Source organism: Chiloscyllium punctatum, chromosome 45 (genome assembly GCF_047496795.1).
Source record: "Chiloscyllium punctatum isolate Juve2018m chromosome 45, sChiPun1.3, whole genome shotgun sequence".
Taxonomy (NCBI): Eukaryota; Metazoa; Chordata; class Chondrichthyes; order Orectolobiformes; family Hemiscylliidae; genus Chiloscyllium; species Chiloscyllium punctatum.
The window spans coordinates 37,705,162-37,730,165 of NC_092783.1; the positions used below are offsets into that span (position 1 = coordinate 37,705,162).

At 43.0% G+C, this 25,004-nt stretch overlaps 1 protein-coding gene across 5 annotated transcripts in view; it reads right to left on the minus strand.

The window, feature by feature from the left end:
• Positions 1 to 581: 581 nt before the first annotated feature.
• Positions 582 to 25,004, minus strand: part of LOC140467299 (chemokine-like protein TAFA-5) — a 343,804-nt gene continuing 319,381 nt past the window's right edge. For all 5 annotated transcript variants that reach the window (XR_011955393.1, XR_011955392.1, XR_011955394.1 and 2 more), the window contains one exon: positions 582 to 1,701. Coding sequence is in view for 1 of the 5 variants with exons in the window: in XM_072563568.1 (XP_072419669.1) it covers positions 1,693 to 1,701 (9 nt within the window). In the remaining 4 variants the exon portion in view is untranslated. The remainder of the gene's footprint in view (positions 1,702 to 25,004) is intronic.

Genomic DNA, 25,004 nt, shown 5'->3' on the forward strand with positions numbered 1-25,004 from the left:
TGATACATGAAAGCATCCTGCACAACTATCAGAAAGCTGTAGCTTTTAAAATAAAATGTTGCATGCTATTATGTAGCTTGATTTGTTTCTCTATTTATATTTTACAAGCAAGTATTTGTTCAGATTCAGTGGTAAGATGCTATATTTTAAATTACCTATATTAATGAATCTAAAATGAAAAAAAGGGGGGATGAAAATTAAAATTTCTACCTCTGGTTAACTGATTTCTCAGGAAAGGTAGCTTTTGAGTCTCTATACACAAAGTCAGAGGAAGTTATGAATATGATATATTTATGTATTAAACACTGAGGCGTGGAGTATGTTAGTAATTGTAGTATAAGTTATTTTTGTAAAATGTAAAGATTGCATTAAATAATTATTTATTATCATGAAATTATGCTCTTTTGGGCATGAGGTGGAAAATCTTCCTTATCTCTGTAATACCAACACTTTCATTTTTCACTTGAATGAGCATAATCAAAGGAAAACCTATGGACATTCATTTTTATGGCAAGAGCTCTTTCTTTGGCTGCTTTCATTTGACAAAGAGGCAATAATTCCTCTGCTCGATATTTCTTCAGTAAAGTAACAGCTTTATTTGGCAGCATGAGATGTACTCTATTCACATCACAGCTTTCCATCATGGCATTGCAGGTCTTACATGATGAGCACGTACACAGTTAAATAGGTTTCCTACAAAGATACAACATACAAAATCTGTTAGAGGTTTACAAATTAAGATTCTTTCTCTAAACACACTGAATGGTGACTTGTTTTGAATGCCACATTCAAAACTGAAAAATGCCATTGTTTAAGTATGCTCAAGTTATTGGATTCTGCAATGTGTCTAATCGATCACAGGCCTGAACAAACAGATTAGAGCTTACCTAATGCTCTGCAGTAGTATGATAGGACAACTTAGAGCACAAAACCCACAGGATGTTACAAAAATGCATGAGCACATGCCTCAGAACATGAGAGGTCCTTTTATGCTAGTGCAATTCCGCCATCATTGTTTTATGTTCATGTGCTATTTAGTTCTTTAAGGTAATTAAGCCATTCCAAATCCCAGCTTCAGCATTGCCATAAAGAATGAAATATTGGCTACACCACTGTAATTGTATCCCCATCATCTGAAGAGCATTTTCTTTTCCTCCAGAGGTGTGGCAGATCTTTCAATGATAACTCCAGCAGATTATAATTATTGAAGGGGTCTCAAACAATACAATTTCTTTCATCAGCTGCACAGGTCTTTCATTCTTTGGTCATTAGTTAGAAGTCTTGGAGGAAAAGGCGGATGAATTCTCATCATGCTGATATCTTGCTTGTTCACTGAACTAATATTTCACATTTTCCTTGATGTTTGACTTGAAAAAGATTCAGTTTTTACGAAGGGACCCAAAGTGGAAATAGTTAGATTATCTGCAAGACAGATTTCACCAGATATAGTCACTGGACAGCCTCGGTCCATAAGGGGAGAAGTTACCTCAGTTCCTGCAGGGCTTGTGTACTTAACAGCTGGGCAGGTCAGGCTAAATCTCATGCTGGAGAAAACATTGATCCCACAATGTAGCATGAACGTACAGAGTGACAGACAACAGATGGAGACTCACAGCAGCGAAATCATTTTTTTTGAGATAAGTGGCACACACAGGATAAGCTGCCCAGGCAAAGATTTCTCCTTTGCGTGTGTCAGGAAACCTGTAAACCAATGAGAAATAACTTGTGAGTAAATGGCAGTTCGTATTTCCCTCGAGAACGTAATTTTAATTTCAGGCCACAGCAAGGGAGAATAAACACATTGTCCTTTCCTGCCTAAGTCAAAACAGAAAATAGGATGAGTTATCACTGTGCACTGAATTGGATGCACCCAGCTGCCAAGCATAAGGAGAGTCTGAATTGAACACAGTACCTCTATTAAATACATTACCCATGTGTTTTCCAACAGCTGTTTTACTAAACTTTTACAAAGGTTCAAATTTTGCTGTTTGATAGAAACAAGGTGCAACTCCATTACAATTCCGGATCTGTCATAAATCAGATACATGTGAAATATTCCTCCCTCCGAAAAAAATTGTTTTGACATTTAATTTAACTGTGACCACATACAGTGAAGAGGTTCACAGCTGGTTGGAGAGCTGTCGAAAACAGAAACAAAAAAATCTTCAATGCAAATTATTTGAAAGTTAAGGCACATGCAGAAATGTTTGAGATATAATTAGATTTTTAGATAATGAGATAATTAGTGGGCGGCACGGTGGCACAGTGGTTAGCACTGCTGCCTCACAGCGCCAGAGACCTGGGTTCAATTCCCGCCTCAGGCGATTCTCTGTGTGGAATTTGCACATTCTCCCCGTGTCTGCGTGGGTTTCCTCCGGGTGCTCCGGTTTCCTCCCACAGTCCAAAGATGTGCAGGTCAGGTGAATTGGCCATGCTAAATTGCCCATAGTGTTAGGTAAGGGGTAGATGTAGGGGTATGGGTGGGTTGCGCTTCGGCGGGGCGGTGTGGACTTGTTGGGCCGAAGGGCCTGTTTCCACACTGTAAGTAATCTAATCTAATTTACCCAATGCATTGATATGCCAGTTAGAAGCTTCTTTTAAATGGTCCATGTCAGGTAAAAAAAATATCAGAAGTTACATGGTACATACTCCTAATTCAGAAGGTTAAGGTTTTGAATTGATACTGCCTACCTTTTATATCCACCTATTTCAATTAACTAACAGGTTGATCAATCTTTTTATTGATGTGTTACTAGGTAGGAATGTGTGGTTACTCGAATGAGGTGGAGTAAAAGAGTAGAGGTGGAGGAGTGGAAAGGAGCTTGTGTTCAATTTCTACTAATTGAATAATCTATTTCCTAATATAACATACCTCTCAACCATGCTTCAAGCTATTCTGAAAATTAATACATTTGCTTCATGAAGTGCAATTTCAGTATATTTTATGAAAAAAATCTTATCACAAGCTTGTTAAAACAGTAAAGAGCTCCCTTTTCAATCATGTTAATGCAGAATGGAGTGCTCTCAAGATTGCATTTGTGTATTTTGCATGTGCAACAGCTTAAAGTAATTCATTGTTAATGCCTGCAGTATTAATAACTGCATTCTCTACGGATAATATATGTCTGAGGAAGGTCTAATTGGTGAAGACATTGTCCAGCCTAAGGTGATGGGAGTAGCATGATAAATGAGCGCCATTGCATAAGATCATACTTAAATTCATAATTTTGTTAAGAATCACACAACACCAGGTTATCGTCCCAGTCCAACACCGGCATCTCCAAACCTGGAGAAAACAAATTAGCTATTCCAGAGCAAATACAGGCTGCATTGTGTGGCAGTGATATTAGATTAACTACAGTGTGGAAAGAGGCTCTTTGGCTCAACAACTCCACACCGACCCTCTGAAGAGTAACCCACTTCCCTCTGATTAATGCAGCTAACACTATGGGCAATTTTACACAGCTAATTCACCTGACCTGCACATCTATGAACTGTGGGAGGAAACCCACACAGACACAGGGAGGATGTGCAAACTCCACACAGACAGTCATCCAAGGCTGGAATTGAACCCAGGTCCCTGACACTGTGAGACAGCAGTGCTAAACGCTAAGCCACCATGCCACCCTGATCTGTAGGATGATGTTCAGCTGGGTGATGAATGGACAGAGGCTCTATGCGTCTCATTAATATCCCTGGTGAGGAAGGGAAAACATTAAAAAAACGGAATAGCATTACAAGCAAAAGTAGGAAAAGTAAGGCAAGTACTTATGTGTTAAAGTTTTAACAATGAGCATCATAAAGGAGGGGAAATCAAGGGCAATAAATGTAATTTAAATCAAGGTTGCAGACCCAGGGAAGTTATGAAGCCAATAGACAGCCTGTTCTAATGAAATAAGAAAGCCAAAAGATTTTATTAGGGTTGCAGAAGAGACAAGAAAACATTTATTAAAACTGTGTCACAAATGGGAAGCATTCACATACACTGCTGGGAGCAATAATCAACCAGGAAGAAAACCTAAAAGGAATTGTTTGTTTCTTTCAGTTCTTTCATGTTCATTCTGTAAGATGAAAGACTTTATATATTGAAAAAGACCTGGATTGTTTGTTAAGTCTTTCATCTTTCAACTGTAAACTGTTGCTATAAATTCTGTGTCTTACGATCTTATACTCCACAACCACCTGATGAAGGAGCAGCGCTCCGAAAGCTAGTGCTTCCGAATAAACCTGTTGGACTATAACCTGGTGTTGTGTGATTTTTAACTTTATCTGAGATCACACATTTCTTGGAACAATTCCAAGACTCAGCACACCACTTCTTTTGTGTCTTTTTTTCATACTGTGACAATCATTTGGAGGGAGACAAGGGCACAAGTATATTTTTAAATTAATGCTTTGAGGTGTTGAATGCAAAGATTATTGTGTAGATATCAGTCTGTGGCTGAAGTATCACCTGGATGCAATGCAGAGATCAAAACCAAATGCATGCGGTGCCGATCCGTAACAGACTCAAAGAACATAGAACATTACAGCGCAGTACAGGCCCTTCGGCCCTCGATGTTGCGCTGCCCTGTCATACTAATCTGAAGCCCATCCCACCTACACTATTCCATGTACGTCCATTTGCCTGTCCAATGATGACTTAAATGCACTTAAACTTGGCGAATCTACTACCAATGCAGGCAAAGCATTCCATACTCTTACTACTCTCTGAGTAAAGAAACTACCTCTGACATCTGTCTTATACCTATCTCCCCTCACTTTACGGTTGCGTCCCCTCATGTTTGCCATCCCCATACTTGGAAAAAGGCTTTTCCTGTCCACCCTATCTAACCCTCTAATTATCTTGTATGTCTCTATTAAGTCACCTCTCAACCTTCTCTCTAACGAGAACAGCCTCAAGGCCCTCAGCCTTTCCTCGTAAGACATTCTTTCCATACCAGGCAACATCCTAGTAAATCTCCTCTGCACCCTTTCCAAAGCTTTCTCATCTTTCTTATAGTGCGGTGACCAGAACTGTACACAATACTCCAAGTGTGGCCATACCAGAGCTTTGTACAGCTGCAGCATAACCTCCTGGTTCCAGAACTCAATCCCCCTATTAATAAGGCCAAAACACTGTATGCCTTCTTAACAACCCTGTCAATCTGGGTGACAACTTTCAGGGATCTGTGTACGTGAACACCGACATTTCTCTGCTCATCTGTACTCCCAAGAATCCTACCATTAGCCCAGTACTTTGCATTCCGATTACTCCGTCCAAAGTGTATCACCTCACACTTGTCCACATTAAACTCCATTTGCCATCACTCAGCCCAGCTCTGCATCCTATCTATGCCTCTCTGCAACCTACTACATCCTTCGTCACTATCCACAATTCCACTGACCTTAGTGTCATCTGCAAATTTACTAACCCACCCTTCTAAGCCCTCATCCAGGTCTTTTATAAAAATGGCAGTGGACCCAACACCGACCCTTGCGGTACGCCACTCGTAACTGGACACCAAGATGAACATGTTCCATCAACTACAACCCTCTGTTTTCTTTCAGCAAGCCAATTACTGATCCAAACTGCTATGTCTCTCACAATCCCATTCCTCTGCATTTTGTATAATAGCCTACTTTGGGGAACCTTATCGAACACCTTGCTGTGAGATTTTCAGTCAAAGCAATATAATCCAGCAAAATTACGTACGGCTACAATAATGCTGTTTTAGCTGCATACACTGATTTTAGTTAAAAACACCTTACATGTGCTACAGGTAAATGTATTTAATATTCTCACATTTACTTAATGTAAAGTTATCAAACAGTGATGAAGCAAATAGCTCACCTGCGATGAATAAATGATACTGACTCTGCTTCTGGATTTATCATTTTTTGAAATTATGCACAAACAGTGAAAGTACAGTTAAACATGTAGTAAAATTGTTAGTGGTGAAATTATATGCCCAATATCACAATTATTGCTCATTTCTGATGTATTAATCAGAAACACTATTAGCCACATTTGGGTTCCCAATTAAACATAGGAGTAGCTCGTGTCAAACATACGAAAACCACTGATTTTAAAATAATTGACTACCTTCATTCCAGACATGTCCCTCACCCAGAGAGGTTTTTCTCTCTAATCCTCACCCTGACGAAGATAGTAAAAATGACCACCAATTTCTTCTTACATTTTTGTAACCATTGCAATACACAAAATTCCTTTTTTTTTGCATTATAGAATGATAGTTACATTTTAGATTAGATTACTTACAGTGTGGAAACAGGCCCTTCAGCCCAACAAGTCAACATCACCCCGCCGAAGCGCAACCCACCCATACCCCTACATCTACCCCTTAACCTAACACTACGGGCAATTTAGCATGGCCAATTCACCTGACCTGCACATCTTTGGACTGTGGGAGGACACCCACGCAGACACGAGGAGAATGTGCAAACTCCACACAGTCAGTCGCCTGAGGCGGGAATTGAACCCGAGTCTCTGGCGCTGGGAGGCAGCAGTGCTAACCACTGTGCCGTCTTCTTCTTTGACTTCTCATTCAGGTCATTTTCCCTAGGAAACTCCATCAAGTATGTGTGAAAAGGCAAACCTGAGATGTTGCAATTTTATTTTATTTCATTGACAGGACATAGGCAGCATCACTGGTTAGTCCAGAATTTATTGCCCATCCTTAATTTGACACAAGATATTTGATCATCAATCACATTGCTGTGGGACTGGAGTCACATTTAGGCCAGACCAGGTAAGGACAGCAGATTTCCTTCCCTAAAGGACATTAGTGAACTAGATGGATTTTAAAACAATCATAAATTGGGTTAATTATATCCCTTATGCTATCCCAGGGAACCTCCCATTCGAGCCCAGTTCTGCTCTGATTCAATATGTGCATCTCCAGCATGGATCATGAACCCAGTTATATTTAAACCAATGATCGTGCTCCAATTTTCATTCAAAACAATCAGCTAAGATCACCTAACTTGGCAGATAGGGCCTGGATTTTTCTGATCAATGCAGTCAACTTATTCACTGGTTTAATCAGCTGAACATGTGTTGAATGCAGAATGTTTTTGTTTTGTTATTTTATGTTTCAAACCTATTTACTCAAATAATCTCCACTATCTGAATTTTGAATTTAATTATGATACACAGAAAAGACCATTATGATCAATCTAATCACTTTCATAAACATCATTTTGTCAGTTAGTTTTCTGGGTTTTCTGGCATTTTCATCCATATCAGTAATAGACAATAGACAATAGATGCAGGAGTAGGCCATTCAGCCCTTCGAGCCTGCCCCGCCATTCAATATGATCATGGCTGATCATTCCCAATCAGTATCCTGTTCCAGCCTTATCTCTATAACCCTTGACTCCACTATCTTTAAGAGCTCTCTCCAATTCTTTCTTAAATGAATCCAGAGACTGGGCCTCCACTGCCCTCTGGGGCAGAGCATTCGACACAGCCACCACTCTCTGGGTGAAGTAGTTTCTCCCCATCTCTGTCCTAAATGGTCTACCCCGTATTTTTAAGTTGTGTCCTCTGGTTCGGCACTCCCCCATCAGCGGAAACATGTTTCCTCCTGCCAGAGTGTCCAATCCTTTCATAATCCTATACGTTTCAATCAGATCCCCTCTCAGTCTTCTAAACTCAAGGGTATACAAGCCCAGTCGCTTCAGTCTTTCTGTGTAAGGCAATCCTGCCATTCCAGGAATTGACCTCGTGAACCTACGCTGCACTCCCTCAATAGCCAGAATGTCTTTCCTCAAATTTGGAGACCAGAACTGTTCACAGTACTCCAGGTGTGGTCTCACCAGGGCCCTGTACAGCTGCAGAAGCACCTCTTTGCTTCTATACTCAATTCCTCTTGTTATGAAGGCCAGCACGCTATTAGCCACCTTCACTACCTGCTGTACCTGCATGCTTGCCTTCATTGACTGGTGGACAAGAACACCCAGATCTCTCTGAATAGCCCCTTTACCTAATTTGATACCATTGAGGTAGTAATCTGCCTTCCTGTTCGTACTACTGGAGTAAATTCTGATCATTTCTATTAATTGCAAGTTGAGTGGGCAAGAAACATTGCTTCATTTAATGATCCACCAAAGAGGAGTTGATTTTAACCTCGTGTTTGCATGCTGGTGGTTTACCACTACTTTTGACTATACTATCTACCCTCCAATCTATTTGAAAATATCAATCTAAGTTATGAAGATAAATAAAGTAAGTTGGAAATAAAATTATGATTTAGAGATGCTGGCGTTGAACAGCTGATTGTTTCTGCTCAGTGACTTGGTAAAAACTTCAGGATGGTTGTGGTGTAGGGGCTGAGGGGAGGTTTAATAGGAAATTTCTGAATATGAATGAGTTGCAGAAATAAACAATATGCAGACTGCAAATAGGGTGGCTGTTTGTATTATAAATCATGTAGAGGCTTGATGTGTTGTGGGCCCTTTACTTTTCAACTATTTTCTCAGCTAATCACAGAGATAGTGTGACAACCTGTCACACATACAAACTACACTACAAAAATGTTGCAGTAAAAGAAAGAGAAACTGGTGAGTAAGATACCTGAGGCATTTACACACATATAGAGAGCATTACGGTTTGGTTTAATCTCAAATAACATAGATTTTGCTGTTCTTTTACTGATATGACTTGGGGATTTATACAGTAGCTAGAGATAATGAACTGCTTAATGTTGTTCATGGCTATGGTGCTTTAGAGTTTAATGAATCAAGCAACAATTTAGCTGCCGCTGCTGTTTAGCTTCTGCTGAAAGAGCAAAATGCATGCTGCATGCCTGTTGATGTTTCTTTGCACTTTCCCCATGAAACAAGCTAGCAAAGACAGCCCTGAGATAGCAAGTGGCAGATTAACTTGTTTGTCATCGTGGCCTAATGTCTTAGTAACTATCTCATTTCTGGTTGTGCTTCAAGAACCTTCCAGTCTCCAGGCAATTTATGTACAAAGCAACATAAGGAATACAAAGGACAGCCTGTTGAGACTGCTTGCCATTCAATATGAACAAGGCTGATTCTGGGCTTCAATTCCACCTTTTCTGCTCCCTCCCATACCCCTTCTGAAATAACTGCACAGAGGTGGGTATCCTGTCACCAAGTCACCCTTTATTTGTAGCCGGCCAGCTCGGAGTCAGTCCTCTGGATGGAGGAGAGTCGGAATCCCATTCTTTTTATTTCTAATCTCCTGGTTATATATATATTTTTAAACAGCATTAGTGATTATTTCGAATCCCCTGTTTATATTTAACAGCCAGAGCTTCCCTAGTTGACCCAGGTGAACAATCCCAATCAAGGATCTCAGTCAATGAGGTCCACCTGCTCCCAGTCACAACAGCCCACCCCTACCCGTCTCCCCATTAAGTCCAAGGATGTAGGACTGGTCTTTGTCATGCAGCATTTCCTGCATTGCTTTTGCCTCAGGTCCAGTCCTTCTGACTCAAGACTCTAAAACGGGCAGCATGTTCCAGACCATAGCCAGCCTCTTGTGTCCAGAGCAACTCGGGAGAGTTTTCTCTTCTCTTCCGGTGGTAACAGCATCGAGGCTGCATCCATCTCAGACTTTGAGGTTTCCTCAACACTAGGTGGAGGGGACGAACCTATAGTTTCTGACAGGTACTCTGGCACTTCTGAGGGGCCAGGTATGTTTTGCTCTTGCCCAGTTTGTGAGGCAACAGCTTTCAGGTGATCCACATGTTTGTTCAGGACTGCCCCACCTACCCAAACTTTGTAAATCACAGGACCTGACCTCACATCAACCTTGCCTTGTACCCACACATGGTTATTTCAATGCTTCTGGCACCAAACTTCGTCCCAAATTTACATTGCCTGTCTCGTTTAGAGGAGGATGCCAATTCACCCTCCTCATCCCCTCAGGGTCTTGAAACATCAGGTTTAACCTGGTGCAGAGTCTTCTACCCATAAGAAACTCCACTGGAGCTATTCCTGTTGTTGCCTGAGGGGTGGTTCTATAATTAAACAGAAACTGGGAGAGTTTGGTATTGACAGACAATGTATGCTACTTCTTTAAGCCTACCTTCAATGGTTGACAGTTCTTTTCGCCAGAGCATTGCACAGTAGATGGTATGGAGCATTCAGCTTTCGGGAAAACTCAAATTCCCTGCTGGTAAATGCCATCCCATTGTCTGTGACCAACACTTCTGGGATCCATGTCTCATGAACAATGCTCGCAGGTTCTCAAGCATCATCCCTGAGTTTGCTAAATAAACCTTGTGCATGTCCAACCACATTGAATGGGCATCCACAATGACCAGGACCATTGAGCCTAAGAAAGAACTGGCATAGTCACCATGCAACCGAATCCAGGGTTTACCAGGCTATTCCCACGAATGTGGCAATTTTTGTCCTTGTTGGAACTCTGGGCACTGCCCCACCAACACAGCCATGTCAGCATGGATGACCCTAATGGAATCCAGCTAGTATCTTGTAACAACCTTTACTTGGGACAATCACCCTTGCTCCCATAGTAATATGTAGTCCTCTACAGTGATTTGGGCTCATTGTGACCGGAAAGATTTCAATTCTGGTTGCAATGGCCCTTCTGTTACAAGCAGCTGTTTCAGTTTTGCTTGGACAGGATCTTTTTGGTTTCATTGTGGGATATTGTCAACAGTGACCGGAAGAGTGTCCAGGAAATTTAAAATGCGAACATAATCTTCCAGGGGAAGTGCCACTAGTGGAGTATCTACTAGTGGGAGGCTGCTCAAAGCATCCACATTAGCGACTTGGCTTCCTGGATGGTGATCTAACATGTACTTGGAGGAGTAGAGAATAAGGGCTGAATGCTGAATTCGACCGGCAGCTATGGACGACAACCACTTGTCTTCCTTCAGTAGCCCTAGCAGGGATTTGTGATTTATTACGATGTCAAATTCCCATCCACAAAATTACTTCTGGAACTTCCTCACACCAAAGGTGACTGCCAAACCTTCCTTCTCTCTCTGGGCATATTTGTGTTGAGCTTCTGCCAAAGTCTGGGAAGCTATCAGGCATTCCTGTGAGCCAACACAGGTCTAAAAATTGATAAATCTCCTGGCCCCGATGGGCTACATCCTGAGAGTTCTGAGGGAGGTGGCTGAGGAAATAGCAGAGACATTGGTTATGATCTTTCAAAAGTCACTGGAGTCAGGGAAAGTCCCAGATGATTGGAAAATCGCTGTTGTAACCCCCTTATTCAAGAAAGAATCAAGACAAAAGATGGAAAAGTTTTGGCCGATTAGCCTAACCTCAGTTGTTGGTAAAATTCTAGAATTATTTGTAAAGGATGAGATTTCTAAATACTTGGATGTGCAGAGTCAGATTAGAACAAGTCAGCATGAATTTAGTAAGGGGATGTTGTGACTGATAAACCTGTTAGAATTCTTTGAAGAGATAACAAGTAGGTTAGACCAGGTAAACCCAGTGGATGTTATCTATCTAGACTTCCAAAAATCCTTTAATAAGGTGCCTCACAGGAGGATGCTGAGTAAGGTGAGAACCCATGTTGTTTGAGTTGAGGTACTGGTATGGATTGAGGATTGGCTGTCTGATAGAAGGCAGAGAATTAGGAATAACGTAAAAGCAATGACTGCAGATGCTGAAAACCAAATACTGGATTAGTGGTGCTGGAAGAGCACAGCAGTTCAGGCAGCATCCAACGAGCAGCAAAATCGACGTTTCGGGCAAAAGCCCTTCATCAGGAAAGAGAATTGGGAATGGCAGCCGGTGACAAGTGGTGCCCCACAGGGTTCAGTGTTGGGCCTGCAGCTATTCACTTTATATATTAATGATCTGAATGAAGGGACTGGGGGCATTCTGGCAAAGTTCGCCGATGATATAAAGTTAGGCAGACAGGCAGGTAGTACTGAGGAGGTGGGAAGGCTGCAAGAAGAGTTAAACAGTTTAGAAGAGTGATCCAGGAAATGAAATTCAATGTGAGCAAAGTGGCACTGGAGTGTGTCCAGTGGAGATTCACATGGATGATCCCTGGAATGGTAGGCCTAACATATGATGAACGGCTGAGGATCCTGGGATTGTAATCATTAGAGTTTAGAAGGTTGAGGGGAGATCTAATAGAAACTTACAAGATAATGCATGGCTTAGAAAGGGTGGACACTGGGAGGTTGTTTCCATTAGGCAGGGAGACTAGGACCCATGGGCACAGCCTTAGTATTAGAGGTGGTTAATTTCGAATGTAAGTGAGGAGACAGTTCTTCTGCCAGAGAGCGGTGGGCCTGTGGAATTCATTGCCACAGATGAGGAGGAACGTAGCAGATGCCTGGAAGTACTCAGGGATGCCCTCACAAGAATGGGGTACGATGCCCTACTCATCGACCGCCAGTTCCAACGTGCCACAGCAAGGAACCGTAATGACCTCCTCAGGAGACAGACACGTGCTGCAACTGACAGGGTACCCTTCATTGTTCAGTATTTCCCAGGAGCTGAAAAACTACGCTATGTTCTTCGTGACCTACAACATATTATCAATGAGGATGAGCACCTCACCAAGACCTTCCCCACACCTCCACTACTTGCCTTTAAACAACCACCAAGCCTCAAACAGATCATTGTTCGTAGCAAGCTACCTGGCTCTCAGGACAACTCCATACAATCCTGTCACGGTAGGTGCTGCAAGACATGTTAGAGTGTGGACATAGATACCACCATTACGTGTGGGGACACCGCTCACCTTGTTCATGGCAGGTACTCATGTGACTCAGCCAACGTTGTCTATCTTATACGTTGCAGGCAAGGATGCCCTGAGGCATAGTACATTGGGGAAACCGAGCAAAGGCTACGACAATGGATGAATGGGCACTGCACAACAATCAACAGACAGGAGTGTTCTCTCCCAGATGGGGAACACTTCAGTGGTCTAGGACATTCGACCTCGGACCTTCAGGTGACCATCCTCCAAGGCGGACTTCAGGAAAGGCAGCAGCGAAAAGTGGGCGAGCAGAGGCTGATAGCTAAGTTCGGTACCCATAGGGAGGGCCTCAATCGGGACCTTGGGTTCATGTCACATTACAGGTGACCACCATTGCACTATATACACACACACACACTCCGATATACACTTACACATGGACACATATATACACAGACGCGCACACAGACACCCACACACACCCTTATAGACACACACACTCCCACAATCACACATGCACCCCCTCACAGACTTAAGACGCTCTACACTCACTGCACACACACACATACACTTTCTCACACTCACAACCCCCAACCCAGACAGACACACACAAACACACACACAGACAAAGACCCACATGCACACATATATTTTGTGGGGTGAATTTGTACTAGCAGGGTTACATTGTACTTTGCTCAAAAACTGCAGGCATTCATGTAGAACTCCGTTATCTAACTTTTTGGATTAGAATCAATCTAAACATCATGGCATAGACAGAGAACACAGGGGGCTAGCTATTAACATTGTTTACAGCAACCTGAGATTGCAACTTTTTAAAAAAAAGGTTTGTGATTTACACGTGAAAGAAGTGAAACTATCATGGTATTCAAACAAATGAAAGACTTAACAGACAATCAATTTTTCAATGTATAATTTCAGTTACATCACACTGTAAATTTTTGCTATAAATTCTTTGTGTTAGGATTGAGCCCTCCACTATCACCTGATGAAAGCTAGTGTGCTTCCAATTAAACCTGTTGGATTATAACCTGGCGTTGTATGATTTTTAACATTGCCACAGAGTGCAGTGGAGGCCAGGACGTTAAATGTCTTCAAGGCAGAGAATGATAAATTCTTGATGTCCCAAGGAATAAAAGGCTACAGGGAGTGTGTGGGTAAGTGGAGTTGAAATGCCCATCAGCCACAGGATCCTCAGCCGTTCATTGTATGTTAGGCCTACCATTCCAGGGATCATCTGTGTTAATCTCCACTGGACACGCTCCAGTGCCAGAATGTCCTTCCTGAGGTGTGGGCCTAGTCTTTGACAGCAGGATCAAACAAGTCAAGCTTCCCAAATAAAAGCATGATGTCAGCAATGCTTACCCCCAACTCCAAGATAACTGATTGGAGAATTCTGTATCTCCACAGCCCATTCTCTTCATCTTAGTCTGTCATGATCAACCCCACTTCCTGAAATTGTGCCATGTTCTAGATATCCTAGTCTGAAAACATTTTACACTGTTGGGGAGGAAGGCTGGGTGATAGTTCCTTGATCACTCCTCCCCACATTCTGCAAGCAGTAGAACATTTAGTTGGTGGATTGCTGATTTTACAAAGGGCTGTCCCACAGCAATAATATGCTGAGGGAGGCCTGAACAAGGCTGGAGCAGGATTTCTGGCCCTCAAAGATAGGTAGTACCACACTGAAGGTGTGACAGCCAATCTAGTTGTCCAGCAGTTGAGTAGTCCCAGTTGTTGGGACATCAAGGAACTCCTGAGGATATGATCATACACACTTTTTGTTCAGCTCAGTGTTCATGTGTGTGTGTGTGTGTGTGTGTGTGTGTGTGTATGGATCATACATTTCTTCCTGCATCTTGGTGTCTACTCTCACAGCTCCCTTCTGAATCTTCAATATTTCTATGCGATAACTTCTCATTCTTCTAAACACCGGCAAATGGAAATCCAGCTTACTCAAATTTTTGTCATAAAAAATCCTGGGGATCAAACTGGTGAATCTTCACACTATTGCCTCTGATGCAAGAATAACCTTTCTTCAATAGGCACATAGTATTCCAGATGTGGCCTTACTAGACCCACATATAATTGTTGCAAGACTGCTTTATTTTTGTAGTCCAATTCTCTTGCAAAAAAGAGCAACATACCAGGTGGCTTTCTCATTGCTTGTCGGAGAGGAACGTGATCATGTTTTGTGCTTCTTTGATGAGTACATCCAAAGTCTCTCTGACTATCAATGTTTACAAGTTCTATGCAACTTAGAAAAATTCTGCTCATTATTCTTATGAACAAAGTGAATAACCTCAGATTTCCCCACATTACCCTCTGTCTGCTACATATTGTTCCCCATCCCGAAACTGTCCATCATCCTCACAGCATGCACGCACACTGTTATGGACCAGACCAGACCCCATTAAAATATATTTAGAAGGACCAGATTAGAGTGGTGTTGGAAAAGCACAGCAGTTCAGGCAGCATCCGAGGAGCAGTAAAATCGACGTTTCAGGCAAAAGCCCTTCATCAGGTATACAGGCAGAGAGCCTGAAGGTGGAGAGATAAGTGAGAGGAGGGTGGGGGTGGGGAGAAAGTAGCATAGAGTACAATAGGTGAGTGGGGGAGGGGATGAAGGTGATAGGTCGGGGGGGAGGGTGGAGTGGATTGGTGGAAAAGAAGATAGGCAGGTAGGACAAGTCATGGGGACAGTGCTGAGCTGGAAGTTTGGATCTGGGGTGAGATGGGGGAAGGGGAAATGAGGAAACTGTTGAAGTCCACATTGATGCCCTGGGGTTGAAGTGTTCTGAGACGGAAGATGAGGCATTCTTCCTCCAGGCGTCTGGTGGTGAGGGAGCGGCGGTGGAGGAGGCTCAGGACCTCCATGTCCTCGGCAGAGTGGGAGGGGGAGTTGAAATGTTGGGCCACGGGGCGGTGTGGTTGATTGGTGCAGGTGTCCCAGAGATGTTCCCTAAAGCGCTCTGCTAGGATGCGCCCAGTCTCCCCAATGTAGAGGAGACCGCATTGGGAGCAATGGATACAATAAATGATATTGGTGGATGTGCAGGTAAAACTTTGATGGATATGGATGACTCCTTTAGGGCCTTGGATGGAGGTGAGGGAGGAGGTGTGGGCGCAGGTTTTGCAATTCCGGCAGGGGAAGGTGCCAGGATGGGAGGGTGGATTGTAGGGGGGCAGGGACCTGACCAGGTAGTCACGGAGGGAACGGTCTTTGCGGAAGGCGGAAAGGGGTGGGGAGGGAAATATATCCCTGGTGGTGGGGTCCGTTTGGAGGTGGCAGAAATGTTGGCGGATGATTTGGTTTATGCGAAGGTTGGTAGGGTGGAAGGTGAGAACCAGGGGTGTTCTGTCTTTGTTACGGTTGGAGGGGTGGGGTCTGAGGGCGGAGGTGCGGGATGTGGACGAGATGCGTTGGAGGGCTTTAACCATGTGTGAAGGGAAATTGCGATCTCTAAAGAAGGTGGCCATCTGGTGTGTTCTGTGGTGGAACTGGTCCTCCTGTGAGCAGATATGGCGGAGGCGGAGTAATTGGGAATACAAGATGGCATTTTTGCAGGAGGTAGGGTGGGAAGAGGAGTAATCCAGGTAGCTGTGGGAGTCGGTGGGTTTGTAAAAAATGTCAATGTCAAGTCGGTAGTCATTAATGGAGATAGAGAGATCCAGGAAGCGGAGGGAGGTGTCAGAGATGGTCCAGGTAAATTTAAGGTCAGGATGGAATGTGTTGGCGAAGTTGATGAATTGCTCAACCTCCTTGCGGGAGCACGAGGTGGCGCCAATGCAGTCATCAACGTAACGGAGGAAGAGTTTGGGAGTGGTGCTGGTGTAATTAAGGAAGATGGACTCTTCTACGTACCCAACAAAGAGACAGACATAGTTGGAGCCCATACGGGTGCCCATGGCTACCCCTTTGGTCTGGAGGAAGTGGGAGGATTCGAAGGAGAAATTGTTAAGGGTGAGGACCAGTTCGGCCAAACGAATGAGAATGTCGGTGGAAGGGTACTGTTGGGGACGTCGGGATTTTTACCATATTAAGAAGGTAGTCTAGACCCTAACTTTTTCTTATTTTTAAGGTAAATGCGAGCTGCTGTGTTCCAGATGCAATTTGATTGGTCAAATTAATCGACATTAAGCAAAACAATTTATTTAAACACTATAGTTAAAATACAACAGTAGAAAGAGGAACTTGGAATAACTTAACTGTATTAGAAAACTTAACAGAATAATAGATTATTTTACTGCTAAATAATAATGGTTCCAATACAGCAACATTCCATAAATACACCCTTGGCAAAAAGGCAAATTGTTAGAAATAAAGGCAATCCTATCAGTAAGACAGAGATGCGTGTAGCAACTGCCCAGAGAGAGAGTGTGTAGCAACCGGGAGAGATTCACAGCCTTCCAACCTGGCTGAGACCCTAGCAACCATGCCAAAAATCCTGGAGTTTGATCACACCCACTCAGGGTGCTTCTGGTTGTTCCAACTTTACAAAACCCCAAGGTCTCACAAATTGTTTATCTTCTCATAGACTGCTCAACACCCCTCCCCCAATCTCTCTCTCTAAAAGAAACTGGGACTAATCGTACCTCGTAAAGCCACAGCATCATCACACCACATAACTTTGTATCCTCAGCAAATATAATTGCATTACTCTGTCTATTTGCCTTGGTCATTAATACTGATTGTAAATCACTGATTCACCCCATGTAATATCACTGGATATGGTCAGAGCTAAAGACTCTGGCCACATCCTGACTCTAATGCTAAAGACTGGCACTCTTGAAATAGGTTTGTTTTTACTGCACTAGCACTTATTGAATAATGTGGATAATTGTCCATGTATGGCTTATCCACAAAAAGCAGGACTAACTCTACATAAATTATTGGCAAATAAATGATAGGTGTTGTTGGCAGTGCTGCAAAGCAACATTTATTCTATAATAACCTACTCACCAACACTCAATTTGAATTCCATCAGCACTACTTTGCCTCAGACCTTTACAACCTTAGACCAAACATAGAGAATGTCACAGGTCAACAGAGAGCAATTTCTCTTGACATCAAGGAAGCATTTTGCTGAATGTGGCATCATGTACCCAAAACGTCTTAAAGTCTCAATGTAAAAAAAAAACTTTTACTACTGGACTCTTGCTGAGCATAAAGTAAGATGTCTATGGTTGTTGGAAGCCAATCATCTCAGCCCCAAGACACGATTATCGGAGTTCCTCAGATAGTATCCTCATCCATCAACTGCTTCATCAAAGACCATCTCTCCATCATATTGTCAGAAGTGGCAGCAAGGTGGCTCACAGTGCCAGGGACCTGGGTTTGATTCCACCTCGGGCGACTGTCTGTGTGGAGTTTGCATATTCTCCCCAAATCTACATGGGTTTCCTCTGGGTGCTCCGGTTTCCTCACACAATCCAAAGATGTGCAGGTTAGGTGAATTGGCCATGCTAAAATTGTCCATAGTGTTCAGGGATCTGCAGGTTAGGTGTATTAGTCTGGGCAAAATGTAGCGCAATAGGTAAAAGGGTCTGGGTGGGCTACTCTTCGGAGGGTTGGCGTGGACTTGTTGGGCTGAAGGGATTCTATACCTATATCTAAGTGCAACAGACATTCACCCTTGATTGCAATGTGTTCAGTTTTATTCAAAAATCTTCAGGTAATGAAACAGTCTCTGCCTGCAATAAAGCAATATCTGCACAGCATGAAGATTTGGGCTGTAAAGTCATAAGTAACATTTATGATGCATAGGTGCCAGGCAATGGCCATCTTCAACACAGGAGAGTTTAAACACTTCCCATTCAATGGCCCTGCCATTGCCAACATCAACAACCTGCTGTGCAGAATATGCTGAATGAGGATGAGAAGGGATTAAAATTGAGAAGCAAAGGAATATAGGTTAACTTGGAGTCGATAAGGAAAGTGACCAGGTGAGATACCTCAGAAGATATTGGGGCAAGTGGAACAGAAATTATACAAATATAAGCCATAATTTTACAGTTCCCCTTAACCTTAGCGGTAGTGCCAGAGGACTGGAGAATTGCAAAACTTGCACTGTTCTTGAAAAGTCTGTGCAAAGATCAGTTCAGTGATTACAAGCTAGTTTCACTTTAGCAATGGAGAAGCTTCTAGGGACGATAATTCAGAACAAAATGAATAGCAAAATACAGGTTAAATAAGGAAATCCAAAATAGACTTCTTCAGGGGAAATCATGTTGAACTAACTTGCTAGAATATTTTGATTAAGTAGAAGAATGCATTCCTGCTGATGCGGTGCACATGAACCTCCAAAAGATATTTCATATGATGCTGCAGAACAAAATTGTGAGCAAAGTCATTGTGCATGGAATGAAAGGTACAATAGCAACAGGAGTATATAATTGAGTGACAGGAAACAGAGAGCAGTGATTAATGGACATTGCTAGAACTGGAGGAAGGTTGGCAGTGGAGCTCCCTGAGGGTTAATGTAGCAACCGTTGCTTTCCCTTATCATAGAATCATAGAATCCCTACAGTGTGGAAACAGGCCATTTGGCCCAACAAGTCCACACCGACACTGAAGAGTATTCCACCCAGACCCATTCACCTACCCTATTATTCTACATTTCCCTTGACCGATGCACCTAACCTATGCATCCCTGATCACTAGAGACAATTTAGCATGGCCAATTCACCTAACCTGCACATCTTTGGATGGCTGAAGGAAACCGGAGCACCCGGAGGAAACCCACACAATCATGGGGAGAATGTACAAAAGAAGCAAAAGTGACAGACAGTCGCCCACAGCTGGAATCAAACCCAGTTCCCTGACACTGTGAGGCAGCAGTGCTAACCATTTGACCTAGATCCTTGTGTACAGTGCACAATTTCAAAATGTGCAGATGAGATGTAGCATCGAGGAATTATAAACTGTGAGGAGGGTAGTACAGAATTTCAAAAGTTCATGGACTAGTTGACAGATCAAGTTAATGTGAAGAAATGTGTGGTGATTCATTTTGGTAGGATCAATGTGAGGCAATGCAGAACAAAATGCATAACATTAAAGGGGTGCAGGGGCAGAGAGTATACATGTGTATTGGTTACTGAAGGTTTCAGAACAGGCTAAGAATGTGGTTAATAAAGCAGACAATACCTAAACTTCCTTAACAGGGGCATGGAGTACCAAAGTGAGAAGTGGTTCTGGATGCAGCTGGAGTATTGTGTTCAATTCTAGACACTACATGTTAGGCATTGAAGTAATTGAAGAGGATGCAGAAGAGACTTATGAGAATTGTTCTAGAGATGAGGGACTTCACATATGATTGGAGAAGTTAGGATTATTTTTGTTGGAGAAGATCTCCTAAGAGGAGATCTGTTTGAGGTATTAAGAATAATGAGGAGTCTGGACAGAATAGGTAAGAAGGAATTGGTCTCACTCAGGAAAGGATCAAGATGAGAGGTCACAGATATTGGGTAATTGGTAAAAGAAGCAAAAGTGACATGGGAAGAAGCCTTTTGTATGCAGTGAGTGGTTAGGATCTGGAATGCACTGTCTGAAAGTGGGCTGGAGGTATGTTCAATAATAGATTTGAAAGGGAGTTAGAGTATTATTTGAAGTGGAACAATGTGCAGCTTTTACAGTGAGAAGACAGAAAAATTACATTAAGTGAAATGCTTATTCAGAGAGCCTACGCAGACACAACAGGCCAATTGACCTCCTTCAGGCTTATAATAACTGATACTGGGAAGTTGTGGCCAGGAACATAACTGAATCAGTTACATATGTCTAATGGTTATAAGAACAGATTAGAAAGTGAATATTTTGTGGTGAGTGACCTTATTCCTGACACCTGGATGACAAGTGATACTGAGGCTCTGGTCAAGAAAAAGGAGGAGGCATATGTCAGATATAGACAGCTGGGACCAAGTAAATGCCTTGAGGAATATATGGGGATGTAGGGGCATATTTAAGAAGAAAATAAGGAGGAAAGAAAAGCATATGAAATAGCTTTGGCAGATAGGGTTCAGGTGAATTCAAAGAGATTCTACAAATATGTTAAGGGCAAAAGAGCAACTAGGGAAAGAATAGAGTCCCCTGAAGATCAACAATGCCATCAATGTGTAGAAGTACAGGAGAGAGGTGAGATTAATATTTTAATATTAATTAATATTAATTAATATTTTGTGTCTGTACTTATTGTGGAAAAAAGACGTGGAAGCTTGGGAACTTGGGGAAATAAACAGTGATGTTTTAAAAACAGTCCACATTACAGAGGAAGAGATGATGGAGGTCTTAAAATGCATAAAGGTAAATAAATCATTGGGACCTGGTCAGGGTTAGAGGGTTTGAGCTATTGGGAGAGGCCGAATAGGCTGAGGTTGTTTTCCCTGGAGTGTTGGAGGCTGAGGGGTGACCTTATAGATGTTTATAACATCATGAGGTTCATGGATAGGATAAATAGACAAGGTGTTTTCCCTGGGATTGGGGGGTCCAGAACAAGAGGATTAGAGTGAGAGGGGAAAGATTTAAAAGGGACCTAAGGGGCAATTCTTTCACGCAAGAGGTGGAGCATGTATGGAATGAGCTGCCAGAGGAAGTGGTGGAGGCTGGTACAATTAGAACATTTAAAAGGCATCTGGATGGGTATATGAATAGGAAGTGTTTAAAGGGATATGGGCCAAATACAGGCAAATAGGACTGCATTAATTTAGGATATTAGGTCAACATGGAGGAGTTGGGGTGAAGGGTCTCGTTCCCTTCTGGACATCTCTATGACTCTAAGTGCACCCTAGGACATTGCAGGAAGCTGGGTAAGAAATTGCTGGGCCCTTAGCAGAGATATTTGTATTTGCTACAACCACTTGTGAGGTTCCGGAAGACTTGGAGGGTGGCTAATCCTATGCCTTTATTTATGAAAGGCTGCAAAGAAAAGCCAGGGAACAATAGACCTGTGAATCTGACATCAGTGGTGGAGGGGATTCTGAGAGACAGGATTTACATGCATTTGGACAGGAAAGAACTGATTAGGGAGAGTGAACATAGCTTTGTACATGGGAACTCATGTCTCACTAACTTGATTGAGGATGTGACCAAGAAGTTTCCCCTACACCTAACACTACAGGCAATTTCACCTAACTGGCACATTTTTGGACTGTGGGAGGAAACCCACGCAGACACGGGGAGAATGTGCAAACTCCACACAGACAGTTGCCTGAGGCGGGAAATGAACTCAGGTCTCTGGCGCTGTGAGGCAGCAGTGCTAACCACTGTGTCACCATGCCACCCACAACAGTTAGGGAAGCAGTCAAATTGGGGCACCAATACCTGCAAGTTCTTTTTCAAGTCACATACGACTCTGGCTCAGAAATGCCATGACTTCACTGTTTAAAATCCTGGATAATCCCACATAACAGAAAGCAGTAATTCAAGATTTGTGCGAAGATTTGTAGCTCGGGTGCTCGTTGTTGTGGCTCTGTTCGCCGAGCTGGGAATTTGTGTTGCAGACGTTTTGTCCCCTGTCTAGGTGACATCCTCAGTGCTTGGGAGCCTCCTGTGAGGCGCTTCTGTGATGTTTTCTCCGGCATTTATAGTGGTTTGTACCTGCCGCTTCCGGTTGTCAGTTCCAGCTGTCCGCTGCAGTGGCCGGTATATTGGGTCCAGGTCGATGTGCTTATTGATTGAATCTGTGGATGAGTGCCATGCCTCTAGGAATTCCCTGGCTGTTCTCTGTTTGGCTTGTCCTATAATAGTAGTGTTGTCCCAGTCGAATTCATGTTGCTTGTCATCTGCGTGTGTGGCTACTAAGGATAGCTGGTCGTGTCTTTTCGTGGCTAGTTGGTGTTCATGGATGCGGATCGTTGGCTGTCTTCCTGTTTGTCCTATGTAGCGTTTTGTGCAGTCCTTGCATGGGATTTTGTATACTACATTGGTTTTGCTCATGCTGGGTATTGGCTCCTTCGTTCTGGTGAGTTGTCTGAGAGTGGCGGTTGGTTTGTGTGCTGTTATGAGTCCTAGTGGCCGCAGTAGTCTGGCTGTCAGTTCGGAAATGCTCTTGATGTATGGTAGTGTGGCTAGTCCTTTGGGTTCGGCGAACAGAACCACAACAGTAATTCAAGATGCAACTTGGCTGCCAACCTCCCAAAGGTAACAGACAATGGACAAAAAATGATGTCCTTGCTCATGACATTCATAGCCTAGCAGTGAGTATATAAAACATGCAAACAAACCAGCAGAGTCAGAGCCCATGATTAGGGAGTGATAAATATCTTCAGCTTTCAGTACACTCAGGAGTGACAATATCAACAACAGATACATCTCTTTCCAAATAAAATTTGGATAATTGTGATACCTCTGCTGCTTAATGACATTGTGCATGCCAGTATTTGATTGGACACAATAATGGGATTATGGTGGAACCATATTTAACTTGTCAGACTGAAATTGTGTTACAAATGTCACTTTTGCTTCCAATATTAGAGCAACAAGTGAAAAGCCTTTAAAAAAATTGGTGAAATGAAATGTACAGAACCACAGGAATTGTGCAAAGTTTGCTGCTAGGATCTTGAGGGTTTTCTTGGGCTAACACCCAGAGGTTAAGTAATTGAAAAAAAAATTCCAAAGACCAGCCAGCCAGGGTGGAATACAAATGAGAGAAACAAAATGGGGTTTTTCCTGAATTGAAGGTTATATTGTCTTTATTTATATAAAAGTGAACATTCCAATCGTCCCAATTTCCTGTAATACTTTGGGGAACAACCATGTGTAGGGAGGGTGCAGATTGAGGAGAAACATACGTCCCTTGCTTTAAAGCATGTTATACTCATGCTGTATAAATCCTCAGGGCCATATTTTGGCTCCGTGCCATTTTCATTAATTTTCATAGAGAGTTTCTCACTGTGAGGCCGAGTGAGTCTTTCCGCATGATCATCACAATTTTGCCTCATTAACTACTTTGCACGGTCCTCTAGCATTCCTTTCATTGCATGCTGTCCTGATTCTACCATTCACTGTAGTTGTACGTATTTACTACCACTGGAATATCCCTTGATTTCTAGTACAGATGTTATCTTTAAATAGTCACTGTGCACCCAGTCAAACACTGACAGTCTGGAGCTGCCCTGCACAGTTTGTGACATTTACCCTGGATTTGGCAGATAAGGGGAAATTGGTGCCATGCCTTGCAGACAATATCCTGGAGGTCCTTGTGCATAGCATGTTACAGTGGAGAGCTGTCGTCCTTCCCTGAGGACCAGCAGTTCCTAACAGCTATGCCAACCAGTTTCACGTCACCCAAGCTCCCCTCTTTTGTTTCATTCTAGGAGAAAACAGCACACAGTAGGGCAGAAGGAGCCAAGACAATTGATGGTGTGCCTAATATTCATCTCATCAGCTGCTATGAGTAGAGGATCCAGACCTTGACTCCCCTGAATGGCTGACTGACATGCTCTTGCCCCTAGACTGATATCAGATGAAATCCTTGACCAATTGTACATGAGCTCCCCCTGACTGATGGTCACTCTCTAGACTTAACTGAGGGCTACTGCACCTCAATGTTTTGAGACTTAGTCAGTTGGTTGTTACACTTGCATTACATGCTCTGCATTGGCTGCTGGTGTAGGTGGTAGGTGTGACTTTGATAGAGGCCACAGCATCTTGACTAACGACAGCTGACAACCATGACAAGCTGCCTGGCCTTCCATCTGCACTCAATGACAAAGCAATACAACAGCACCATACACCTATTAGCATTGGTTGAGCCAGGGGGCAAAGTAGAAAAAGGCACAGCAAGGCATGAACGGATGTAAACAAGCAGTTAAACACAAACTGATTGTCTGCTAAGAGAATGGGTGAATGGAACTGAAATATTGCCTGGTCAATCTGTGAGCTGGGTGCTTGTCTCAATGCACAAAGTGCAGCATGACAATGAAAGGTGCTAGTGCACTCCAAATTGCATCACTGAAGTGTAAAAGCGTATTGGAAATAGATTAGAGACATGTCAAGATGATATAGGGCTGCTGGCATGTAGCAAATGCCAAGGTCCATTCACATGGGTGCACATAATCACAACCCATGCAGCGTGTCCTGAGATATTGGTGCTAAGCTGCCCAAGATGGAGGTCCAGTGGAGCAAGCCATGAGCTGGATTCATCAACTACCCTTTCAGACTTTCATGTCAAGAATTCTCTAGTTTCCTCATGGCAGAAAGAAGCCTCATATTAATGAGGTAAGGTTACACAATAAAGGTCAGGTTGCCACAGTCCTACTGGACCATAGGGCTGTTTGCTCATTATATAGATAGTGGTGGTTTCACCTGAGGGCC